Genomic DNA, 22,350 nt, shown 5'->3' on the forward strand with positions numbered 1-22,350 from the left:
ACTCCCAGATGCCACCATGAACCCCCCCCCCCCCCGGGTGGGGTCGGCCCCCACCTCCTCCATGGATTGGACGAAGGCTCTGGGGGAGAAAGGGAGGCTTGGCTGCCCCTATCGTCCAAACCTCCCCACACCATGGAGCATGCGGGCTGTTATAGCTCAGGGTGTTAAGTACCACACGGCCGTAGCTCCGTATTCTGGCTATCCCAGCGTGCATGGGGTGACACAGAGTTGAAGAGGCTTGGGAGGGGGGACCCCACGTCAATTTTTTTTTGTTATTTCCCACACTCTGAACATTTTTAACTACCTGCGGACCGCCGCAGTATAAATCTACGGCGGGCAGGGGACGCTGCGGTTCTGACCTGACGTAAACTCTACGTCCCATTCACCGCACGCCCCCGCCGTTGTTGCCGCTCGATCTCCGCCGCAATGTGCTGCCCTGCCGCCTCTATGACGGCAGAGCACTGTGAGCCGGGCAGGAGCCGTTTTCATTGGCTCCTGGCCCTGTCATTCATGTAAGCCGTTCCCATTGGCTTACATGGAGTGACAGGGTCAGGAGCCAATGAAAGCGGTCTGCTGTCATACCGACGGCAGAGAGAGCAGCCTGCGGCGGGGACAGAGCGGCGTGTCCGGCGGGAGCGGCGGATTTTAGCGGCGATTTGCCGGGAAGCGGCGGTTTACTGGACCAGCACCCTCTGGTCCTTAAGGGGGCAGAGGGTACTGGTCCCGAAGTGGTTATAAAGATACATTTATATACACATAGATACATTATCTGTTATTTTACGGCATTTAAATATAGACTTTTTTCCTGTAAATTTATTATCAATTTTCTCAAACACTACAAGGTCTTTGTGAATTTTTTTCCCCTCTTGTTTCCCTGTCCTCCTTAACATACCCTGCAAATGTGGTGGCACATACAGGAGTCTTGCTATTAACCGCTAATTATAATATATATACACATGAGTGCTGCAACAGATGTCAGTGTCATATAAATACATAGTTACAATATGACAGGACATTAGACTATGTTAGGATTAGATTGTGAGCTCCTCTGGGGACAGTCACTGACATGACTATGTACTCTGTAAAGTGCTGCAGAAGATGTCAGTGCCATATAAATACATAGTTACAATATGCCAGGACATTAGACTATGACGAGGGTAGGATAGAGTGTGAGCTCCTCTGAGGACAGCCAGTGACATGACTATGTACTCTGTAAAGTGCTGCAGGAGATGTCAGTGCCATATAAATACATAGTTACAATATGACAGGACATTAGACTATGACTAGGGTAGGATAGAGTGTGAGCTCCTCTGAGGACAGCCAGTGACATGACTATGTACTCTGTAAAGTGCTGCAGAAGATGTCAGTGCTATATAAACACATAGCAATAAGGCTTGCCGTTACTGAAGGGAGTGATCATTCCTTGGCAATGTTGGAATTTCACTGTAACCTCTGGCTTTGATCATATGCTTGGTTTCTGCTGTACAGCCACCAGCTCTCAGCTAATGAGGACAGAACCTTTGTGTAATTGGTTGTGAAGGCAATGATAAAAGGCATTGCTGCACTTTACAACAATAACACAGTGGAAGGAGCAGGGCTGAGCGGAGGGGAACGGTGACATCAGAGAGCTCTTGATGCTGCATAATTGCCTCTTAATAAACATGAACACTCCTCCGTCATTGACAGCCGTTAACATCTGAATAATGCAGTCAGCATTTACCACAATAACGTTTCCTACATGCTGGAGAACTCCATCCATCACAGAGATGTCTCACGCACACACATGTAACACGCAGAAGCTATTCCAGCACACTGAAATATGCATGAGGGCGTCACACGTGTAGATGAATGCTCATGTAGTAATGGTGGGCCGCATTTATCAGGGTGAGTCACACTCTGCATTCTAAACAGATGAACCAATCGCTTCAAGAGGCCCTGTCACTACAGTGCTACTTCAATCAAGGCCGAATTTTGACTTTTTCCGCCCCTTGGCCAACTTTCTTGCAGCTCCCCTTCCATGTGCAGCACCCCCCGCCTATTACTTGTGCAGCCCATCTTACAGTATCCGGCGAACTTCCGCTGTTCGCGTTCTTCGCGAGCTGCGAACATTTGGCGTGTTTGATTCGCCCCCTATACATCATCATGGAGCAAACTTTGACCCCTTACCTCACAGTCAGCAGACACATGGCAGCCAATCAGCTAGCACCCCCTCCTGGATCCCCACTTCCCTATCAAAAAGAAGTTGCGATGGCCATATTGGATTCATTCTCTGCTGGCTGCTGACTGTTAGTGAGAGCAGGGACAGAGTTGCTGCAGATAGGTAGGGAAAGCATTAGCTAGGCCTGCGTCCTTGTTCCTCACTTGCTCTGAGGGCAAACATGCCTTTTGAGGGCTAGCACATCGGTCTCCTGTGGTTTTGTTTTTGTATGTGTAACACTCCACTGAAACCCAGAGCTGTGTGCTCACTACTACTGTTGCCTCATTAAGTTGCAGGCACAGAACCACTCCAGTGCATTATTATTTCACTGTATTTTGATAGTACTCTTGCATTTCTCTGTGTGAGACGCTGCACAGCCCACTGACACCCAGAGCTGTGCATAATATGATTTCTGCCCTTTAGGGATTAAAACCCAACTTTGCGTCAACTCCATAATTTTTGGTGGGACTTTTGGCATTGACCCCCTCTGGCATGCGCCTGTCCAGTTGTTAGACCCCTTGAAACAACTTTTCCATTACATTTGTGGCCATAAAGAGTCCCTGTAGGTTTTAAATGTTAAAATTTGGACAGAGGCGCCAGGCACTCTGTAACTGTTACAGTGGCGCATTGCCACTATTGGACCTTTTTGAGCTTGCACGCCTTGCCTGATGAAGCGAGTTATACCTGCGAAACGCGTTGCTGAGTGCCAAAATAATTTGTTATTTGCGATTTGAACAATCTCGATTGTCCATCATTTCAGGAGGTAAGTCTACCTGTACTTCTCCTTTTTAGTTGTTTTTAGATCATTTTAACCTGCCTGGCGCCTCTGTCCAAATTTGCACAGTATATAGTCCACCTTGGGTGGAGGGGACTCTCCCCTTTCTAACTACAGAGAGTGACTTCTTAAATCTGAGTGGGGTCAGGTTCTAATGCTTCCCACCTGCATTTCGAGTGGTTGCCTATGTGGTAACCAGTGTTTGTGAGTATATCCACATCTGTTAATTATTTTGCCAACAATTGTTAGACTTACTGCACTATATTGGGCTCTCGATTTTTCTTTCTTTTTTTGTTTCAAGTGCTGTAGGTTTTAAAGTTCGCCTGCCCATTGAAGTCTATGGCGGTTCGCATGTTCGCAAACATTTGCAGAAGTTCACGTTCACTGCTCGCAAATGGAAAATTCTATGTTTGCGACATCTCGACCCATCTACCATGTCTAACATTCATGTACAGCAGCCTCCTTTATTTCAATACCGGTCCCTTGGGCAGCAGCTCCCTATTTCCATGTGTTGCTCTTTATTTGCAACCTTTGTATTCCATTTGCAGCCTCTTCTTCCATATGCAGCTTCCATGTCCAGCCACCCCTTGGCCAGCTGCCACCCAACGCCGGGCCTTGGTGGCCTTTCCAGAAATCCGGCTTGGCTTCAATAGAGATCTACTTTAGTAGGACACATAAGAAGGGGTGCTAATAAGTTCCTGCAGTGGAGTAGCAGTAGGGGATGCAAAAGTTGTGACCGCACATGGCTCAATCATTACAGTGGAGTCATTATAGCAGAGCCAGAAGGGGGCAGGCTTGGGCTTGAAAAGACAACAGAGAAGACAGACTCAGCTATAAAGATTCCTGAGCAAAGCCAGACTGAATGCTCAGTCGGGGATTTTATCAGGGCTGATAACAAGCAGGCTGAGCAGTGAAGGATGAAGTAGAGAGCAGGCTAGGTGTTTATCCCACTGATATACTGTACTGTATATGGTAAAATACATGAGGGTGCTTCGTCTCTGGTTCACTTTAAGCTCCAAAGTACAATACAAAGGTAAAAGAACCATAAATTATTATATAAAAATAAAAGCTATAATTATATATACAGGATAAGGAAACTCTTTGTTATAAAAGCAAAGGTCACACATTTCTTGCATTGCCACTGCGGATAGTATTTTGTGTCTATGAATAAACATGTCACATTGCGGCACTGTGAAGAATAAGTGACATCGGGCCAGCACTGTCACAATCATTTCTGCTGCAGATATACTATTTTATTTTTAGGATTAATGCTCCAGTACCCTTGACCAGAACTAGTGACACTTTCAAACTGAATAAGGCTGCCATACATCACCGAGATGTCACAGCCAATATGCTGAATATCACATTTCAAATACAGAGGTTATAGGATGAAATGTAGTACAAAAACTCAACAGCTAATGATGCGGAGGCTGAGATTCTCTGTACAAGACAAGGTCTGTAATGTGCCCAGCTGGCAGTGAACTAGTAAAGGGGTCCTTAAGGTGCTGTCAGGGCAGTTTCTAAGGCTACATTGCACTCAGGGTGAGGGTGTAAAAATTGACACCCCTTACCCTCCCACTCCGCCCGCAATAGACCTCCCCCCTCCCACCCCGTCCCGTCCCGTAGACTTACAAGCCTTTACTCTTTAGGGACAATCACACAGCCACAGGTCACAAGGAGATCTGCCTACTTACTAGTAACTAGCCACTCATCCAGGAGGAAGCAGGGACAAGGAAAACACAGGTGAATAGAGCCCCGGCAAGCCGACTCCCACATGGGCGCCGCGTACAGACAGCCTGCAGTACTGCTACAGGACATCAGGTGTCATCATGCCGTGGTGACGTGATGATGACTTGAAGTCAAGGAAGGTGATCGTGCTGGTAATCTTCTCTCTTCTTCCATTTAGCTGACCCTCGCGTCACCAGCTCCCTAGCGGTTATGTCCTTCTGCCTGTGCCCCCCTTCTTCTACTTGCAGGTCTGCGCTCAGGGCGGTTGCGCTGCCTGCACTGCCCAAGAAACGGCCCTGGGTGCTGTTCTGAACCACCTTTTATTTATAAAGTGCCAATATACAGCATCCCGCAGTGTTGTACAATAGATGGGAAAGACATTACAACAGCCGGTTTTATACCTGGTCAGTGCATTTGCAGTGCTATGCTCCAGCATCACTGCAACACACAAATCATCACTCATATGACCCTGATGCAGAGGGCCCCGACAGGGTCATAGGCAGAGTATCGCAAGGCCTCATTCACATATCACACGCAGATGGCTGTGCTATCGGTACGCAACACGTATGATCACATGCCATCTGCGTTTGCATGGGTTGCATGGCTGATCCCATTCACTTTTTTGGCGTTTTGGCAAAAAATGCGTACAGAATGCGTTTGCGCACTGCACTGGTATGCAATGCATGCACTGTGAACATCAGACAGTGCGGTCTTTGCACTTCTAATGTTCGTGAGTGTCTGCCTCCTGCACGCATTGCCGTCCGAATTTTGTAATGTGAACGAGGCATCACGCAACGCAATGAAATAGGCCTAGTGTAAAGGGGCCTCAGGGATCCCCGAGGTGAACATCTTAAACAAATGAAGGCTCCTTTATTCCATTCCCCCCTCCACCCCCCTCTGTTCCTCGTAAGTGTGCCAAGTTGGCCAGGTCGTGCACTACTGCCCAAGCACTGGCCCAGCTGGGTGTGTCCATGATCATACCCCCTTGGCCGCGAGGGCCCTGCACATGCGCACGAGTCATTACATAGTGCAAATTTATATAGCGCTCCTGTCCATAGGAGTGCAATCAGGGACTCGCACCGCCGGTGCAGTCGGTGACAGCCAGTTAAGCGGTTTGTCCTGGTTTCTAATATCTATAGGAGCTGCAATGTTCCCCCCTCCCTTTCCCCTTCTAGCTGCCCATTATTTAACCAAGGGATGGTGTGAAGATAGCCTCTGTGGCTTCACTAAATTATTTGGAGCACAGTGTCCTATTTCCCCACACCCCTAACTGATGAAAGCTTGTGTTTGTTCTCTGCCAATGTGTGCAATAAAATAATTACATCAGTCCTCATCTACCTGAAGTTTCTGTGCTCGGACAGGCCTCGGAAGCAGAGTGATAAAGGCCTCTTCTAAATGTTTAAAAGTAAAAAGAGGTGACATTGAAGTTTTTTTTAGTAATGAGCCACATTGTTGACATGCATTTTAATGTGCTATTGAGATTATCTGGATGCTAAAAATGGTGCTTGGTTGACTTTAAATCACTGCCTAGTTTCTCTCTTTCTTCTTCGGAGACCACTTCCTGGATTCCTCTGTTCCTAGTGCATAAGCAGCTTCATTCTACTGGGCACGCTCCGACCTTACTTGTACATGCCCAGTACAGAGAAGCTTGTACACGGACGGGAGTGTGGCCATGAAGAAGAAGAAGGTCGTGGGCAGGGTGGTGGACTGAAGGAGAATCTGGGAAGCCTTCCGACCATCCAGAGGCTTTCCACTGATTGGGTAAGCATTTAACTTTTAACATTTTGTTCCTCACAGGTTTGCTTTTAAAGAGGGACAACTGGGAAGCAAAGAGGGACTTGGGTGAAAAACAGGGACAAAAACAAGAAGAATCACATGCAGACCCTGAGAATTTCCAGGCTGGAGATACAGTGCAGTTAAACAAAATAATGGACAACAGATGCGTGGACTTAACTGAGGATTACATGTGTCACCACTGTCAGCCGGATTCTTGGCCAGCTGCTCCTGATGTTAGGTGTCAGATCGTGTGCTGACTCACTCCAGTCCCCCGGGGGTTGCTCTGGATACCAGACAGACTTACAGCCCCAGGTCTAACGATTTCACCACAGGCCTGACATCATTGTCTATCTACTTCTCTGCTAACAGGAAATAGGAAGCAGGAAGCGATGCTTGTAAGAATATGTTACAGGCTTTTTAACCTCTGTTTAAAGTGTTATTCCCGTGACCATAATCCCCATAAGCCATTCTACGCCTACGTAAAAAGCCACACAATGACAGATGTGTGTGTATGTTATTCTTGTCTGGCAGGGCCAATCTTACCATTAGGCATAGGGATGGTCGATCTAGGCTAGGGGTGGGCTTCCGAATTCCACGGAATTTCGATTTGTTGGTTTCTGACAAGAAATAATTTTTCCGAAGTGGAAATAGATATGATGAATTCATATTTATTTGGGTTAAAAAAAGACATATGTCCATCGAGTTCAACCAGAAAACAAAGTACAACACCAGCCTGCTCCCTCACATATCTCCGTTGATCCAGAGAAAGGCGAAAAACCCTTACAAGGAATGGTCCAATTAGGCCCAAAAGGGAAAAAAATTCCTTCCCGACAGAGTGCAGAAATCAGAATTCCACAGAATACTGTAGAGTACCCAGATTCAGAATTGTATAGGGCAATCACAAGTCTCAGTGTTGTTCGCATTGTGGCGTACACATAATAGAGCGTACGTCCACAAAATTGGATTCCGCCAATTTATTCAGAGGCGTGCAAGTGCTCCAGGCCAATTTATTTTAGAACATACTTTTTTTGTATTTCTTACTTGTTACATATCCTTGCTTCTTATTAGTACTGCTATTTATGGCCACTTGTCACTAGGGGGCAATGTGAGACAATAACAAAGGACTTATGTTTTCAGTTTCTATATTTTCTACTGCTAGAGAGAGCTCAAAGCATTCCTTTCAATTGTAAGCTCACAATGGCAGGGCTCTCTAAGCCTTTTCTGTTTTGGATTTTGTTACACAAATAGTCATTCATATTCATTCTGCCACTGTTATTACCGATTCTGTACTTTGTACTGATTCTGTATCTGTACCTTTGAGTCATCAAAGGTCATGGGACTGGAGGAAGCCTCAAGTTATTTTATGTATGCCATCTCAGGTACACTTTAAAGTGTAAGTTTAAAGGCTGTTTAACTTGCTTTATTTTTCGGCCTGAATTCTAGGCATGGAAGTGACAGCTTCTGTCTTGTCTGTACCTTGCTGGGAATATAGTAACCTCAATGATAAGCAAATTACAGCCATAAGGGCCCATTCACACTATGAATCGCAAAACCGCGGGTGATTTTACAGCGATTAGCGAGGTGAAATCACTGCTCACACTACTGCGATTCAGAGTGATCTCAGTCAGCGCTTTATAAGCACTGTACCCCGATAGCTCCAGATTTGCGGCAAAATGCTGCATGCAACACGTTTTGAGATTGGCGCTAATCGCAAAGCGCCTACGATCAGCACCAATCGCAGCAGTGAAATCTCTGCCACAGGTTAGAATAGCACTAGCGCTTTAATCGCCGGCTTGTAGACCTAGTGCAGTGATCTGCAAACTTGGCTCTCCAGCTGTTAAGGGACTACAAGTCCCACAATGCATTGCAGGATTCGCAGCCACAGTCATGATTCATAAAGGCAAATGCATTGTGGGACTTGTAGTTCCTTAACAGCTGGAGAGACAAGTTTGCAGATCACTGCCCTAGTGTGAATGGGCCCTAAAGGTTTTCCTGGCAGAATACAACTTCTAAGAGCAGAGGGAGATAAAAAAAAAGTCATTTTTAGGAGTAAGAGGATAAATACAATTGTTTATCCCATCAGATTTTTTTTCACACCATGTTCATTTTAAAGCGGGATTGTCACCATAAAAATCTAATTTCAACAGCAACTGGTCTGATTGTATTAAGTGATAAAGATGCTAATACTGCATTCAAAACTTTCAAAACTTTTTCTGCTGTTATAGTTTGAAGTTATCACATACCTTACAGGCATGGGCAAACTTGGCCCTCCAGCTGTTAAGGAACTGCAAGTCCCACAATGCATTACAGGAGTCTGACAGCCACAGTCATCACTCATAAAGGCAAATGCATTGTGGGACTTGTAGTTCCGTAACAGCTGGAGGGCCGAGTTTGCCCATGCCTGCCTTAGGAGCACTGGCCTTTTAATAGCCATTGCCAAACAGTTGCATGCTGGGGGTTCTTTTTATCTATAATATATTCCTCCTCTTCACTTTATTTCCCTGCCTAGCTGAAACATGATCCTCTGCTCACTTGTGTTTGCAAGCAAGGCTGAGGTGACTCAGCGATTGGAGGAGAAAAGAAAAAAGTTAAGGGAAGAGTGACATCAGTATTTAGCCTCAAACTGTGGGCAAAAGACATGGTTCCCACCAGGAACAGAATTCTCTTTATTTACTATATAAAATTCACTGAAATCAAAACGTGGACAGTACAATACATGTGTTATGTAAGTAGATCAAGTATTTATCTACTTATATATGTGTTTTTTCCCTGGCATAGTATGGCTAATCCTACTGCTTTAAACAATGTTATTTAGGTGAGTAGAATGAGGAACAGCTGGAGGAGAGTTAAGATCAGTTTTTGTTTTTTTCTTTTTAAATAATAGACTTTACATCAATAAATGGAAGCACATTAGTCTGGACAGGACGGCCAGATTTCCCACAGAAGAGACGCGTTCGCTCGCTGACCTTTCCAAGCCTGTCCTAAGTGGAATGTCATCTGCGGATCCGTTCTACCTGCCTGGAGACTAATTGAAAGCCCACGGTTTCCTGGCTCCACCAGCTGAGAGCGGTGCTGCTCCGAGGAGCCCCCGGCTACAGCAAAGAGGCGTGCCATCTGTCACTTCATTCATTCCCTGCCAGCGGCCGCCACAGCTCGCCCAGCGACAGCTTCTGTCCAGAGCCTGTCAGTGTTTCCACTGCGGCACCATCCCGCCAGGCCTGTATTGTAGTGTTGTCCGGATCATGAACGATTCGGATCTTTGATCCGAATCTATTTTATGAGTCGATCATCCGAATCATCAAAATGAACGATTCGGATCGCAAAAGGGGCGGGGCCAGGAGCGACACGCCCCCTCTCAGCGGGCAGCGGGGTCCTGGAAGCAGGGATCGCTCTGTTGGAGGGGAGGCAGCCTTGCAGGGAGACAGGTAGATGAGAGAGAGGGGACATGGGTGCCACTGCCAGATATGTGTAGAGCACACATACTGGCTATAACGTGCTGCCCATTATAGGCTGTCTGTTCCGTAGTGCTGCACAGTGAACACATGGGAAGCTTTTGGCTCAGCTCAGCACAGCTCAGTAACTTTGCAGACAGTGTGATTGAAAGGCAATATAATCCTCCTGCACTCGGCACTAAAAAGCTGCACTTATCTTCTGGGAATGCTTTCTTTCACTGTGCGACCTTTTCTTTCAAAGTGTACAGATGAACATATAGGTGAAATATATGTAAAGCATATGACTTCAGCATGTGGGTATTACGTGCAAACATTTCTGCTCTCTGCTCGTCCCTCCTCCCTTCTCTGTCCACTCCCTGCCCTCTGTCCATCTTCTCCCCTTCTCTGTGTGTCCACCCCCCTCTCCTTCTCTTGTCCACAGACCTGTCCTGCTGTTCATTTCACCCCCGAATGCTTCCGGTAGTAAAATGATCCGAGATTCGGATCAAAGATCCGGATCTCTTCAATGATCCGATTCGAATCATCCGGATCATTGAAAAGATCCGAACTTCCCATCTCTACTGTATTGTAGGACGCCCGGGGAGGGCTCAGATTCATGTCACATGACCTCCCTCCCCTGTGAGGAAATCTATAAACACCTTCCCTATGAGGACTTACCCCCAGCATCTGGTGCAGGTAATAGTACTGCGGGCCGCTGTAGTACTGAAGGAAAGTTTTCCAAAACAGCCAGACGTTCAGAGCGAGCCAGGAAAACTGTGTAAGAGGAAAGAAAACAGCCGTCAGATTAAGCTGGAGAACAATTGGGGCTCATTACAGCTGAACTGAATGAAACGCGCTGATGTAGTGCAGATCATGGGGAATATTTCACCTGTCAAGAAGATTTTCTGTTTTTAGCTAAGGGGCTGGCACTGCTCCAGTCCCTACTGATCTCTTACTTTTTCCGCCCCTAGGCCAACTTTCTTGCAGCTCCCCTGCCATGTACAGCACCCCCTCCTATTCCATGTGCAGCCCCCTCTTCCAATGTCTAACATTCATGTACAGCATCCCCTCCTATTCCTTGTGCAGCCCCTCTTCCAATGTCTAACATTCATGTGCAGCATCCCCTCCTATTCCTTGTGCAGCCCCTCTTCCAATGTCTAACATTCATGTACAGCATCCCCTCCTATTCCTTGTGCAGCCCCCTCTTCCAATGTCTAACATTCATGTGCAGCATCCCCTCCTATTCCTTGTGCAGCCCCTCTTCCAATGTCTAACATTCATGTGCAGCATCCCCTCCTATTCCTTGTGCAGCCCCCTCTTCCAATGTCTAACATTCATGTACAGCATCCCCTCCTATTCCTTGTGCAGCCCCTCTTCCAATGTCTAACATTCATGTGCAGCATCCCCTCCTATTCCTTGTGCAGCCCCTCTTCCAATGTCTAACATTCATGTACAGCATCCCCTCCTATTCCTTCTGCAGCCCCTCTTCCAATGTCTAACATTCATGTACAGCACCCCTCTCCTATTCCTTGTGCAGCCCCTCTTCCAATGTCTAACATTAATGTACAGCACCCCCTCCTATTCCTTGTGCAGCCCCTCTTCCAATGTCTAACATTCATGTACAGCATCCCCTCCCTATTCCTTGTGCAGCCCCTCTTCCAATGTCTAACATTCATGTACAGCATCCCCTCCTATTCCTTGTGCAGCCCCTCTTCCAATGTCTAACATTCATGTACAGCATCCCCTCCTATTCCTTGTGCAGCCCCTCTTCCAATGTCTAACATTCATGTGCAGCATCCCCTCCTATTCTTTGTGCAGCCCCTCTTCCAATGTCTAACATTCATGTACAGCATCCCCTCCTATTCCTTGTGCAGCCCCTCTTCCAATGTCTAACATTCATGTGCAGCATCCCCTCCTATTCCTTGTGCAGCCCCTCTTCCAATGTCTAACATTCATGTACAGCATCCCCTCCTATTCCTTGTGCAGCCCCTCTTCCAATGTCTAACATTCATGTACAGCATCCCCTCCTATTCCTTGTGCAGCCCCTCTTCCAATGTCTAACATTCATGTACAGCATCCCCTCCTATTCCTTGTGCAGCCCCTCTTCCAATGTCTAACATTAATGTACAGCACCCCCTCCTATTCCTTGTGCAGCCCCTCTTCCAATGTCTAACATTCATGTACAGCACCCCCTCCTATTCCTTGTGCAGCCCCTCTTCCAACGTCTAACATCCATGTGCAGCATACCCTCCTATTCCTTGTGCAGCCCCTCTTCCAACGTCTAACATCCATGTACAGCATCCCCTCCTATTCCTTGTGCAGCCCCTCTTCCAATGTCTAAAATTCATGTGCAGCATCCCCTCCTATTCCTTGTGCAGCCCCCTCTTCCAATGTATAACATTCATGTACAGCAGCCTCCTTCAGTTCTATATAGGTCCTTTGGGCAGCAGCTCCCTATCTCCATGTGTTACTCCTTATTTGCAACCTTTGTATGCCATTTGCACCAATCCCTCTTCTATGTCTAAATGGCCTTTCCTGACCCCAGACACTACTAAACTCCTTGTCCATGTTCTCATCATCTCCCGCCTGGACTACTGCAGCATCCTCCTGTCAAAACTTCCTTAAAACTGCATTGCCCCCCCCCCCCCCCCCTCTACAATCCATCATGAACGCAGCAGCCAGACTAATCTACTCCTCCCACCTCTCTGTTTCCACAGCTCCCCTATGCACATCCCTTCACTGGCTTCCAATTCTCTTCAGAATCAGCTACAAGGTCCTATGTTTGGCCTACAAATCTATGCACAAGTCTTGCCCAACCTACATCTCTGACCTGGTCAGCAGATACGCACCTGGCCGCCCACTTCGCTCCTCCAACAACCTCCTCCTAACCATCTCACGCATCTCGCACTCCCATGCACGACTACAGAACTTCACTAGAGCTGCCCCCATCCTGTGGAACTCTCTCCCACTGCCCATCAGGCTTGCCCCCTCCTTCAACACCTTCAAAAAGCACAAAAACTCACTTCTTCAAGGGGGCCTACGTCACCTCGACGCTGCCCTAACTCTCTCTGCCATAAACCTCCCCCCCTTTCGTGTCACCAGCCCTCCCTCTAGATTGTAAGCCTTTGGCAGGGCCCTCTGCCCTTGTGTATCATACTTGATTGTACACTCTACCGAGAATATGTGAGCTTGTATTATTTGCACTACCACTCCAGTGTATGATCTGGCATTGTAATACTACCTATATTGTGTTGTGTATCTTATATCTTATTACCTGTATTGTTGCACCTATTGTCTATTACCTGTATTGTGCTGTCGGTCACCTCTGTTATCATTGTCTGTGATCCTATGTATTGTACAGCGCTGCGTAATATGTTGTAAAATCCAATAAATGATAATAAATAAAATCAAATAAAAAACAATAAATAAATATGTTAGAAATCCAATAAATAATAATAATTTTATGTCTAGCCGCCCCTCGGCCAGCTGCCGCCCAAGGCCTGGGCCCTAGTGGCTTTTCCAGAAATCTGTCCCTTCCATCTCTCCTCCCGCTCCTCTGATGCAGCCCCTCTCTGACCATTCTTCCACTGGCTGCCAATTACCAACAGAATCCACACAGTAAAAGGACAACTGACCTGAGAAGGATATGGAGGCGGCCATATTTATTTCCTTTTAGGCCCGTTTACAGCTGAGTCATTATAGCAGAGCCACAAGGGGGCAGGCTTAGGCTTAAAAATACATCAGAGAAGACAGACTCAGCTATAACGATTCCTGAGCAAAGCCAGACTGAATGCTCAGTCAGGGATTTTATCAGGGCTGTTAACAAGCAGGCTGAGCAGTGCAGAATGAAACAGAGAGCAGGGTTGGTGTTTTCTCTAATGTTTCCACTGATATATATGGTGAAATACATGAGGGTGCTTCGTCTCTGGTTCACCCTGAACAAGCATGCAGCAGATCAGGTGTTTCTGACATTTTTGTCAGATCTGACAAGATTAGCTGCATGCTTGTTTCTAGTCTGATTCAGATACTTCTGCAGCCAAATAGATCAGCAGGGCTGCCAGGCAACTGGTATTGTTTAACAGGAAATACACATGGCAGCCTCCATATTCTTCTCACTACAGTTGTCCTTTAAGTTAAAAAAAATGTTTTGGCACAGATCCTCTGGAAGCAGGCACAGCCATTCTGGCTCTGTACAGGCAAGGAGGGTCAGATGAAGGAACAGGGGATGCTGTGATGATCAGTCTGTGTGCACAGCAACACCTGGACAAACACAGCCGCCTGCCTGCCTGGCACTACACACATCCCCACAGATCCTAATTAGTTAATTAGTTCACACACAAAACATCCTGCCATATATTTAGGAAGAACAAAGCTCTAATAGCAAAGAGCAGAGCTGCCCCAACATTCAAACCCAACTCCACCAACAGCCGGCCTTATCCAACACTTCTGTCTGCAGTGCTGACAACTGTCCATCTGCTAGTTTTGGATTGTTTTGAACCTTTTTTTTGTCATTTTTAATTTTGAATTATTATTAATTATTATTTAGTATTTATATAGCGCCAACATATTACGCAGCGCTGTACAGTGTATATATATATATATATCTTGTCACTAACTGTCCCTCAAGGAGCTCACAATCTAATCCCTACCATTGCCATATGTCTATATTATGTAGTGTAAGTACTGTAGTCTAGGGCCAATTTTGGGGGGAGCCAATCAACTTATCCGTGTGTTTTTGGAATGTGGGAGAAAACCAGAGAGCCCAGAGGAAACCCACGCAGACACGGAGAGAACATACAAACTCTTTGCAGATAGTGCCCTGGCTGGGATTCGAACCAGGGACCCAGCGCTGCAAGGCGAGAGAGCTAACCACTACGCCACCGTGCTGTCCACACGAATAGTTGAATAGTTAAAAGTAATTAAAGCAATACTGAAGTGACCCTGAAAAGAAAAAGGTAGCTACTCACTTATGTAGAGGGAAGGGATTTAGATCCCATAGAGCCTTACTTACAGTACTGCTTTAGACCCTCAGGTTAAAGGACCACTTTCGTGAAAAAAGTAGGCAGTTAAAATCTGACAGAACCAACAGGTTTTGGGCTAGTCCATCTCCTCATGAGGATTCTCAGGGTTTTCTTTGTTTTCAACAGCATTTCTTGAACAGCAGTTGCAAAGTCTAACTGATGAAATAGTGTGCAGGTGAGTAGAGTGGATGGCTGGTATCTTACTAGTTTGGCAGTTAAACTGCTGTTCAGGAAATGCTGTTGAAAATGAAGAAAACCCTGAGAATCCCCCATGAGGAGATGGACTGGCCCAAAAACCTGTCGGTTCTGTCAGATTTTAGCTGACTACTTTTTTCGCGACAGTGGTCCTTTAAAAACCACATACTTACCTAACAAAAGAGAAGCCTATAGATCCTATAGAGGCTTCCCATGCAATCCTCCAGTCCTCCGTAGCCGATAAGCAGGGAGTGAAAGGGGTGTAAAACAGAATGGTTCAGGGGCACTTTAACGGGAACTTGAACAGACCTAAAAAATAGAATACTGAACTTACCTGGGGCTTCCTCCAGCCCCCCGTAACCAGGCGTCCTCTGGGTCCCCTCCATTCTCCCGCTGATGGCTCCGTTAGCTGCGCAATTTGGCCAGGAGTCTTGCACACCTGCGCATGCGCAGCCCATCCATGCACCGCTCTCGATCACGCACCTGTTGCCGTGAACGTTCTGCACTTGCGGGGGTTCTCATAAGATTGAACTGCACATGCTCAGAATGCAATCATGGCAACAGGCAGTTGTGTACGACTTCCGGCAGGGGTGCCCAGCTAGTGGATCAACCAGCGTGAGAACGAAGGGGACTCCGAGGACACCAAGGGACCTAACGGGTTACAGGGGGCTAGAGAAAGCCCCAGGTAAGTTCAAGTGCTCCATTTTTTAGGTTTGTTCAGGCAGGGACGGATCTAGGGGGGGGGGCAGGCAAGCGGGTATCTTGCCCCAGGCGCAGTTTGTTGAATTCTTAAAAAGGCAGCAAAATGAATGGCAGTTTAGGCGCCAAAACCTGACCTTTAGGCGCCAAAACCTGACCTTGCCCCAGGCGCAACTTGGTCTTGATCCGTCCCTGTGTTCAGGTTCCCTTTAAGCCAGAACCTCCAGAAATGTCCAATCCATCATAGAGTGCAGCTGCCATCCCTATTGGCTACCAGCTCCCTACAGAAAATGTTACACTGTCTGGAAGTAGTGATGGTAATGTTTATGTATAACGGGCCACAAAGTGCTGCAGCAGCTGTCACTGAGGAATGAGGGAAATGGATGAAGCCATCAAAAGACCTGTCAAAGTTCACATGGCCATGGAAAAGGTAAGTATACCTCTCTTGACTACTTCACATGGACATCTACCAGCAATGGAATCTCCAAAACCTCCCAAAGTCCTGCAACTCCCACCTTCGTAACATCTGCAAGATCCGCCCTTTCCTGAGCTCTGTCACCACCAAACTCCTCATCCATGCCCTCATAATTTCCCGCCTTTACTACTGCAATGCCCTTCTGTCTGGTCTCCCTATGACCCGAATTGCCCCGTTGCAGTCCATCATGAATGTGGCAGCCAGAATTATCCACTCCTCCCATCGCTCCACCATGGCGGCTCCTCTCTGTGAATCCCTCCACTGACTTCCTATCCAGTCCAGAATCAGATTCAAGATATTGTGTCTGGCCTACAAATCTGTCCACAAAACCTGCCCAACCTACATTTCCAATCTTACCCAGAGGTACACACCTAGCCGCTCACTCCGCTCCTCCAATAAACTTTGCCTGACCGCTCCCCCGCATAACCCAGTCCCATGCATGCATCCAGGACTTCTCAAGAGCTGCTCCAACACTATAGAACTCCCTACCTGCCCTCCATTAGGGTTTTCAACATCTTCAAAAAGGCCCTCAAAATGCATCTTTTCACTCTGGCCTATATAATGCTATACCTCTATGTCACCATTGACATGCATTAGGTACGTTTATGATGCGTTTCTGAAAAATATGCATCACGTTCAGAGCTTTAAAAAAAGCAAATTGCAGAACGCAAACATATACGTTTTTTCATGCGTCCCATTGACTTGCATTGTGTGCGCTAACGCTAGCGCTTTACGCAACGCTAGTGTTTCTGCTTGGTGTGTGTTCCTACCCTGAACGACAACTGAAGTGAGAGGAATATGGAGGCTGCCATATTTATTTCCTTTTAAATGATTCCAGTTGCCTGGCAGCCCTGCTGATCTATTTGGCTGCAGTAGTGTCTGAATATAAGGGCATTTGGTCCTTATCCGTTAGCCGGGCGCATCCGGCAGGTGGCGCTAAATACTATTCCCCCTCCAGGCCGCCATGGATAGTAGGGAAAGATGTAACTTTGGTGGAGTTTTGTCGCCACCTGCCGGTTGCGCCCGGCTAACGGATAAGTACCGGGCATTTTTCCACGAACAGTTGATAGGCAGTGAAAAGACCGTTGAACTATCACAACTGCTTGCTGATGCCTGGTAACTGCTCACTGCTGCTACGTAACTGCTCACTGACCGCACAGTTCAGCCGCCTGTGAAAAAGGGCCCTCACACCAGAAACAAGCATGCAGCTAATCTTGTCAGATCTGACAATAATGTCAGAAACACCTGATCTGCTGCATGCTTGTTCAGGGTCTATGGCTAAATGTATTAGTGGCAGAGGATCAGCAGGACAGCCAGGCAACTGGTATTGCTTAAAGAGGAACTGTCGCAAAAATCTTAAAATTTAAAACACATACAAATAAGAAGTACATTTCTCCCAGAGTAAAATGAGCCATTAATTATTTTTCTCCTATATTGCTGTCACAGTAAGTAGTAGAAATCTGACATTACCGACAGGTTTAGGGCTAGTCCATCTCTTCATGGGGGATTCTCAGCATGGCCTTTATGCTTTATAAAGACACTCCCTGAAAAAGATTTATACAGTGATGCTGGCCAGCCTCCCTGCTCGCTACACACTATTTTGGCAGTTGGACGGAGCAACTGCCATTCACTAAGTGCTTTTAAACATAATAAAAACCCTGAGAGCCCCCCTATGAGAAGATGGGCTAGTCCAAAATTGGTAATGTCAGATTTCTACTACTTACTGTAAGTGACAGCAACATAGGAGAAAAGTAATGTATGGCTCATTTACTCTGCAAGAAACGTTCTTCTTATTTGTATATGCTTTAAAATGTAAGATTTTCGTGAAAGTTCCTCTTTAAAAGTAAATAAATATGGTAGCCTCCTTATACCTCTCAGTTCAGTTGTCCTTTAAAGAGAACCTGTAACAGAAAAACCCCTCTGGGGGATACTTGCCTTGGGAGGGGGAAGCATCAGAGTCCCAATGATGCTTTCCCCTCCTCCGCAGCTTGGGGGAATTCAGCGCTGGCTCCCCCAAAAGCTCCTCGACAAAGGCTGACAAGACAGCGCAGGTGTGGGCAATATTTACCTACCTGCCATCCTGCGCAGTTCGCCGCGGCCCACGTGGCCATGATTGACAGCGGCGCTTTGCACAGCCGCAATAAGGCCGATCCCACGTTCGGCCTGAAGACCGAGAACACAGACCGGGACAGCGGCGCGGAGCGGTCGGCGTGGTGGGACAGTCGGCTGCAAGGGGCTGGAGAAAGCCCCAGGTGAGTAAAGCTCATTTTGAGAGATTAGCCTGATAACTCCTTTAAAGATTTCATAAGAAAAATATGTTGTTTTATAATTCAAACCACACTAGTCCTTTCTATCCTGGTTCATTTTCCTTCATATTAACATTTTTAAATTAGTAATATATTAATTTAAAGGATGGGAATAAAGTTTAGAGTCAATCAAATACATTTTTAGTAGAGAAATATATATATTTACATAGAAAGAGGGACAAAGTCCTGAAAGAGGGACAAATAAGGAGGAAAGAAGGACAGAGGGACAGGGCTCCTAAAGAGGGACTGTCCTTTCAAAAGAGGGACAGTTGGGAGCTATGTTACATTACACTTTCATTGATTTCAAATCCAAACACACTTCTCAGCCTCATGGCATGGGACTATCCCTGGTAAATCAGAAACAGCAGACAACTTGCAGTAAGTAAGTAAGAGTTTGAATGATGGACAAAGCATTGTTTACAAAGCACAGATTTTAAATATAGAACAGGATATTATCTTACCAGAAAAAGATGCTTCAGCCCCTCATTGGACAGCCAGTTAGTACAAGGTGAAGCCATCCTGCTGCTTAGCAGATGTAGAACCCTCCACAAAGGTCACAGAAGTGTCCCCAACAGTCCAGAGATCCCTGCCCTGTCTCCTCTGTGCTATTCATATCTATAGTCTTGCATTATAATAACCCTCCATCCTAAGGTCTGCTTGTGGTTAATGAGCTGGGACGGGCTGCCCAGTGTCAGGACATGGTAACTGTAAACAGATCCAAGCCACAAGCCTTCATCAGAAGTCCTCTGAACAGGAGCTACAAACTTCCTGCAAACTTTGACAAAACTTTCCTCCCCCTGCTGACACACAATTACCAAGAGGCAAAGTGGAAAAACAACTGTTCCCCTGCTGTGCCCAGCACATGCTAACACACACATCAGCCATCAGCCCATTCCATATCTGTAAATTCCTGTCTACTCTTTCCTTTCACAGATTTCTCTAACAAAGGGGAATTAGATGAGGAGGGGGGTCCCTGCTACAGTGGCCCTGAGGGTTCATTTTTTGCAGATGTTTGCTTTCTTTCCCAAGCCTAAAAAAATCCCACTCTTGTCTTGACATCTGATAAAAAAAAAGAAAAGAAAAGAAAAAAATAGGCAAGAAAACACAAAAATGCCTTTGTATTCTCTTGTTACTCTCCCTATTGCCTAGGTTCTCAACAAGTACAGTACATGCTGAAATAATGCTGAGATACACTGGCCTGTTGCCATTTGTCAGCAATTCTTTTAGTTATTATTATTATTTATTGGATTTATATTGCGCCAACATATAACGCAGCGCTGGACAATAAATAGAGTGACCAGATTTTTGTGGATCCAACCTGGGACGGGGAGGGGGGGGGGCGCGGGGGGGGGGGGGGCGCGCGGCGCGGTGAAAAGTGGGGAGGACTGAGGAGCGCGCAGCGGCGAAGAGGGGGGGGGGGCGCCGCGCCGAAAAAAAATGGGCGTGGCCATGACATTGTATGGGCGGAGCTAACGTAATGATGTAACAGTGAGGCATAAGAAAGCAGTGTTTACGCCATGATGTGGACAAACGAGACTTTGCATCATGGGTGTGCAGAAACTGTGTGATGCTAATAGTATACCGTAAGCCACAAAGCAGCAAACATAGCCATCTATAACCATTAAATAATAAATGCAGTAACAGTTACCCCGGACACCAGAAAATAAACGCAATAGGCAACATGTCAGCACAAAATAACCGCAATGCGGGCAACATGTCAGTATAAAATAAATGCAATGCGGGCAAACATGTCAGTACAAAATAAACGCAATGCGGGCAAACATTTCACCAGAAAAGAAATGCAATGCGGGCAAACATTTCACCAGAAAAGAAACGCAATGCGGGCAAACATGTCAGTACAAAATAAACGCAATGCGGGCAACATGTCGGTACAAAATAAACGCAATGCGGGCAAACATTTCACCAGAAAAGAAACGCAATGCGGGCAAACATTTCACCAGAAAAGAAACGCAATGCGGGCAAACATTTCACCAGAAAAGAAACGCACTGCGGGCAAACATTTCACCAGAAAAGAAACGCACTGCGGGCAAACATTTCGCTAGAAAAGAAACAATGCGGGCAAACATTTCACCAGAAAAGAAACGCACTGCGGGCAAACATTTCACCAGAAAAGAAACGCACTGCGGGCAAACATTTCGCTAGAAAAGAAACAATGCGGGCAAACATTTCACCAGAAATGAAACGCACTGCGGGCAAACATTTCGCTAGAAAAGAAACAATGCGAGCAAACATTTCACCAGAAAAGAAACAATGCAGGCAAACATTTCACCAGAAAAGAAACCTAATGCGGGCAAACATTTCACCTGGAAAAGAAAGCATTTACTCACCTGGCAGAAGTCTCCGGCCTCTGGCGCGCTGCTCCTGGGACCGTCTTACTTCTCCTGCAGTCTCCCGCGCTGACAGCCTGGCAGAGCAGGGCTACAGCAAGATGGTGCCCGAAGCCCTGTACTAGAGACACAAAAAGGTCTCCAGTACAGGGCTTCGGCAGCCATCTTGCCGTAGCCCTGCTCGCCTGCCGGTGTCGGAAACAGACACCGGAAGAGGAGGCTGGAGCGGGGCTGCGGGCAATGAACTGGCACGGCGTCTATAGACGCCGCTGCCAGTTCATGAGGAGAGAGTGGCCAGAGTCCCGAGACCGGGACGACCCGCTGCTGAAAGCGGGACGTTTCCCGGGACCTCATTAAGCCTGGGACAGCGGACCCCGAATCCGGGACGCGTCCCGGGCAATCCGGGACGTCTGGTCACTCTACAATAAATAATGTTGCCGACAATGATTACAGGGGTGACCGACAGTAATAAGCAATAATGCCAGATGACCATACATCCCAACTGTCACTCTTTCCCTATTTGGGAACCTTGTACCTCTGTCTTCCTCATTAATTTGTCCTTCTTTCAGGACTGATGTACAGATCAACTTTTTGAGATAACAAAAGTGGGATGCTCAAGCCACCCCCCTGCCACACCCCTGATCACGCCCCCAATCACGCATACCATAAGGATTTCATTAGAAAAATATGTTTTGTTGTATGTTTTATAATCCAAACCGCACTGGTCCTTTCTATCCTGGCTATTGGAGTTCCAGGAAATTTTGTAGGGGGTGCTATACAGGTGCTAGATCTTTTGTAGGGGTAGCTGTGAATTTGTGGTACACGAAGCCCGCCGCCGCAAAAAAATCAGGGGGCATAGCCAAAATGGGGGCGTGGCCAAAAGGGGTATGTCTATGCATTGGTAAGTGAGCGTGTATAGTTAATAAAGTTGCCCCAGTATAGGTAGTATAGTTGCCCCAGTATAGGTAGTATAGCTGCCCCAGTATAGGTAGTATAGCTGCCCCAGTATGGGTAGTATAGCTGCCCCAGTATGGTTAGTATAGCTGCCCCAGTGTAGGTAGTTTAGCTACCCCAGTGTAGGTAGTATAGCTGCCCCAGTATGGGTAGTATAGCTGCCCCAGTATGGTTAGTATAGCTGCCCCAGTGTAGGTAATGTAGCTGCCCCAGTGTAGGTAGTAGATCTGCCCCAGTGTAGGTAATGTAGCAGCCCCAGTGTAGGTAATGTAGCTGCCCCGGTGTAGGTAGTAGATCTGCCCCAGTATGGGTAGTATAGCTGCCCCAGCATAGGTTTTATAGCTACCCCAGTGTAGGTAGTAGATCTGCCCCAGTATGGTTAGTATAGCTGCCCCAGTGTAGGTAGTATAGCTACCCCAGTATAGGTAGTGTAGCTGCCCCAGAA

At 46.8% G+C, this 22,350-nt stretch overlaps 1 protein-coding gene across 3 annotated transcripts in view; it reads right to left on the minus strand.

The window, feature by feature from the left end:
* NOX4 (NADPH oxidase 4) overlaps positions 1-19,534 on the minus strand; it is a 310,753-nt gene extending 291,219 nt beyond the window's left edge. For 2 of the 3 annotated variants that reach the window (XM_068266792.1, XM_068266790.1), the window contains exons 1-2: positions 19,065-19,534; positions 10,586-10,681 (exon numbers count right to left, since the gene is read on the minus strand). In XM_068266792.1, coding sequence (XP_068122893.1) covers positions 10,586-10,681; positions 19,065-19,121 — 153 coding nt within the window. In that variant the 5' untranslated portion in view covers positions 19,122-19,534. Of the gene's footprint in view, positions 1-10,585; positions 10,682-17,767; positions 17,842-19,064 lie in introns of those variants that run through there. The other variant, XM_068266791.1, reaches the window with a different exon arrangement.
* Positions 19,535-22,350: the final 2,816 nt, after the last annotated feature.

Source organism: Hyperolius riggenbachi, chromosome 2, assembly GCF_040937935.1.
Source record: "Hyperolius riggenbachi isolate aHypRig1 chromosome 2, aHypRig1.pri, whole genome shotgun sequence".
In the NCBI taxonomy this organism is placed as follows: Eukaryota; Metazoa; Chordata; class Amphibia; order Anura; family Hyperoliidae; genus Hyperolius; species Hyperolius riggenbachi.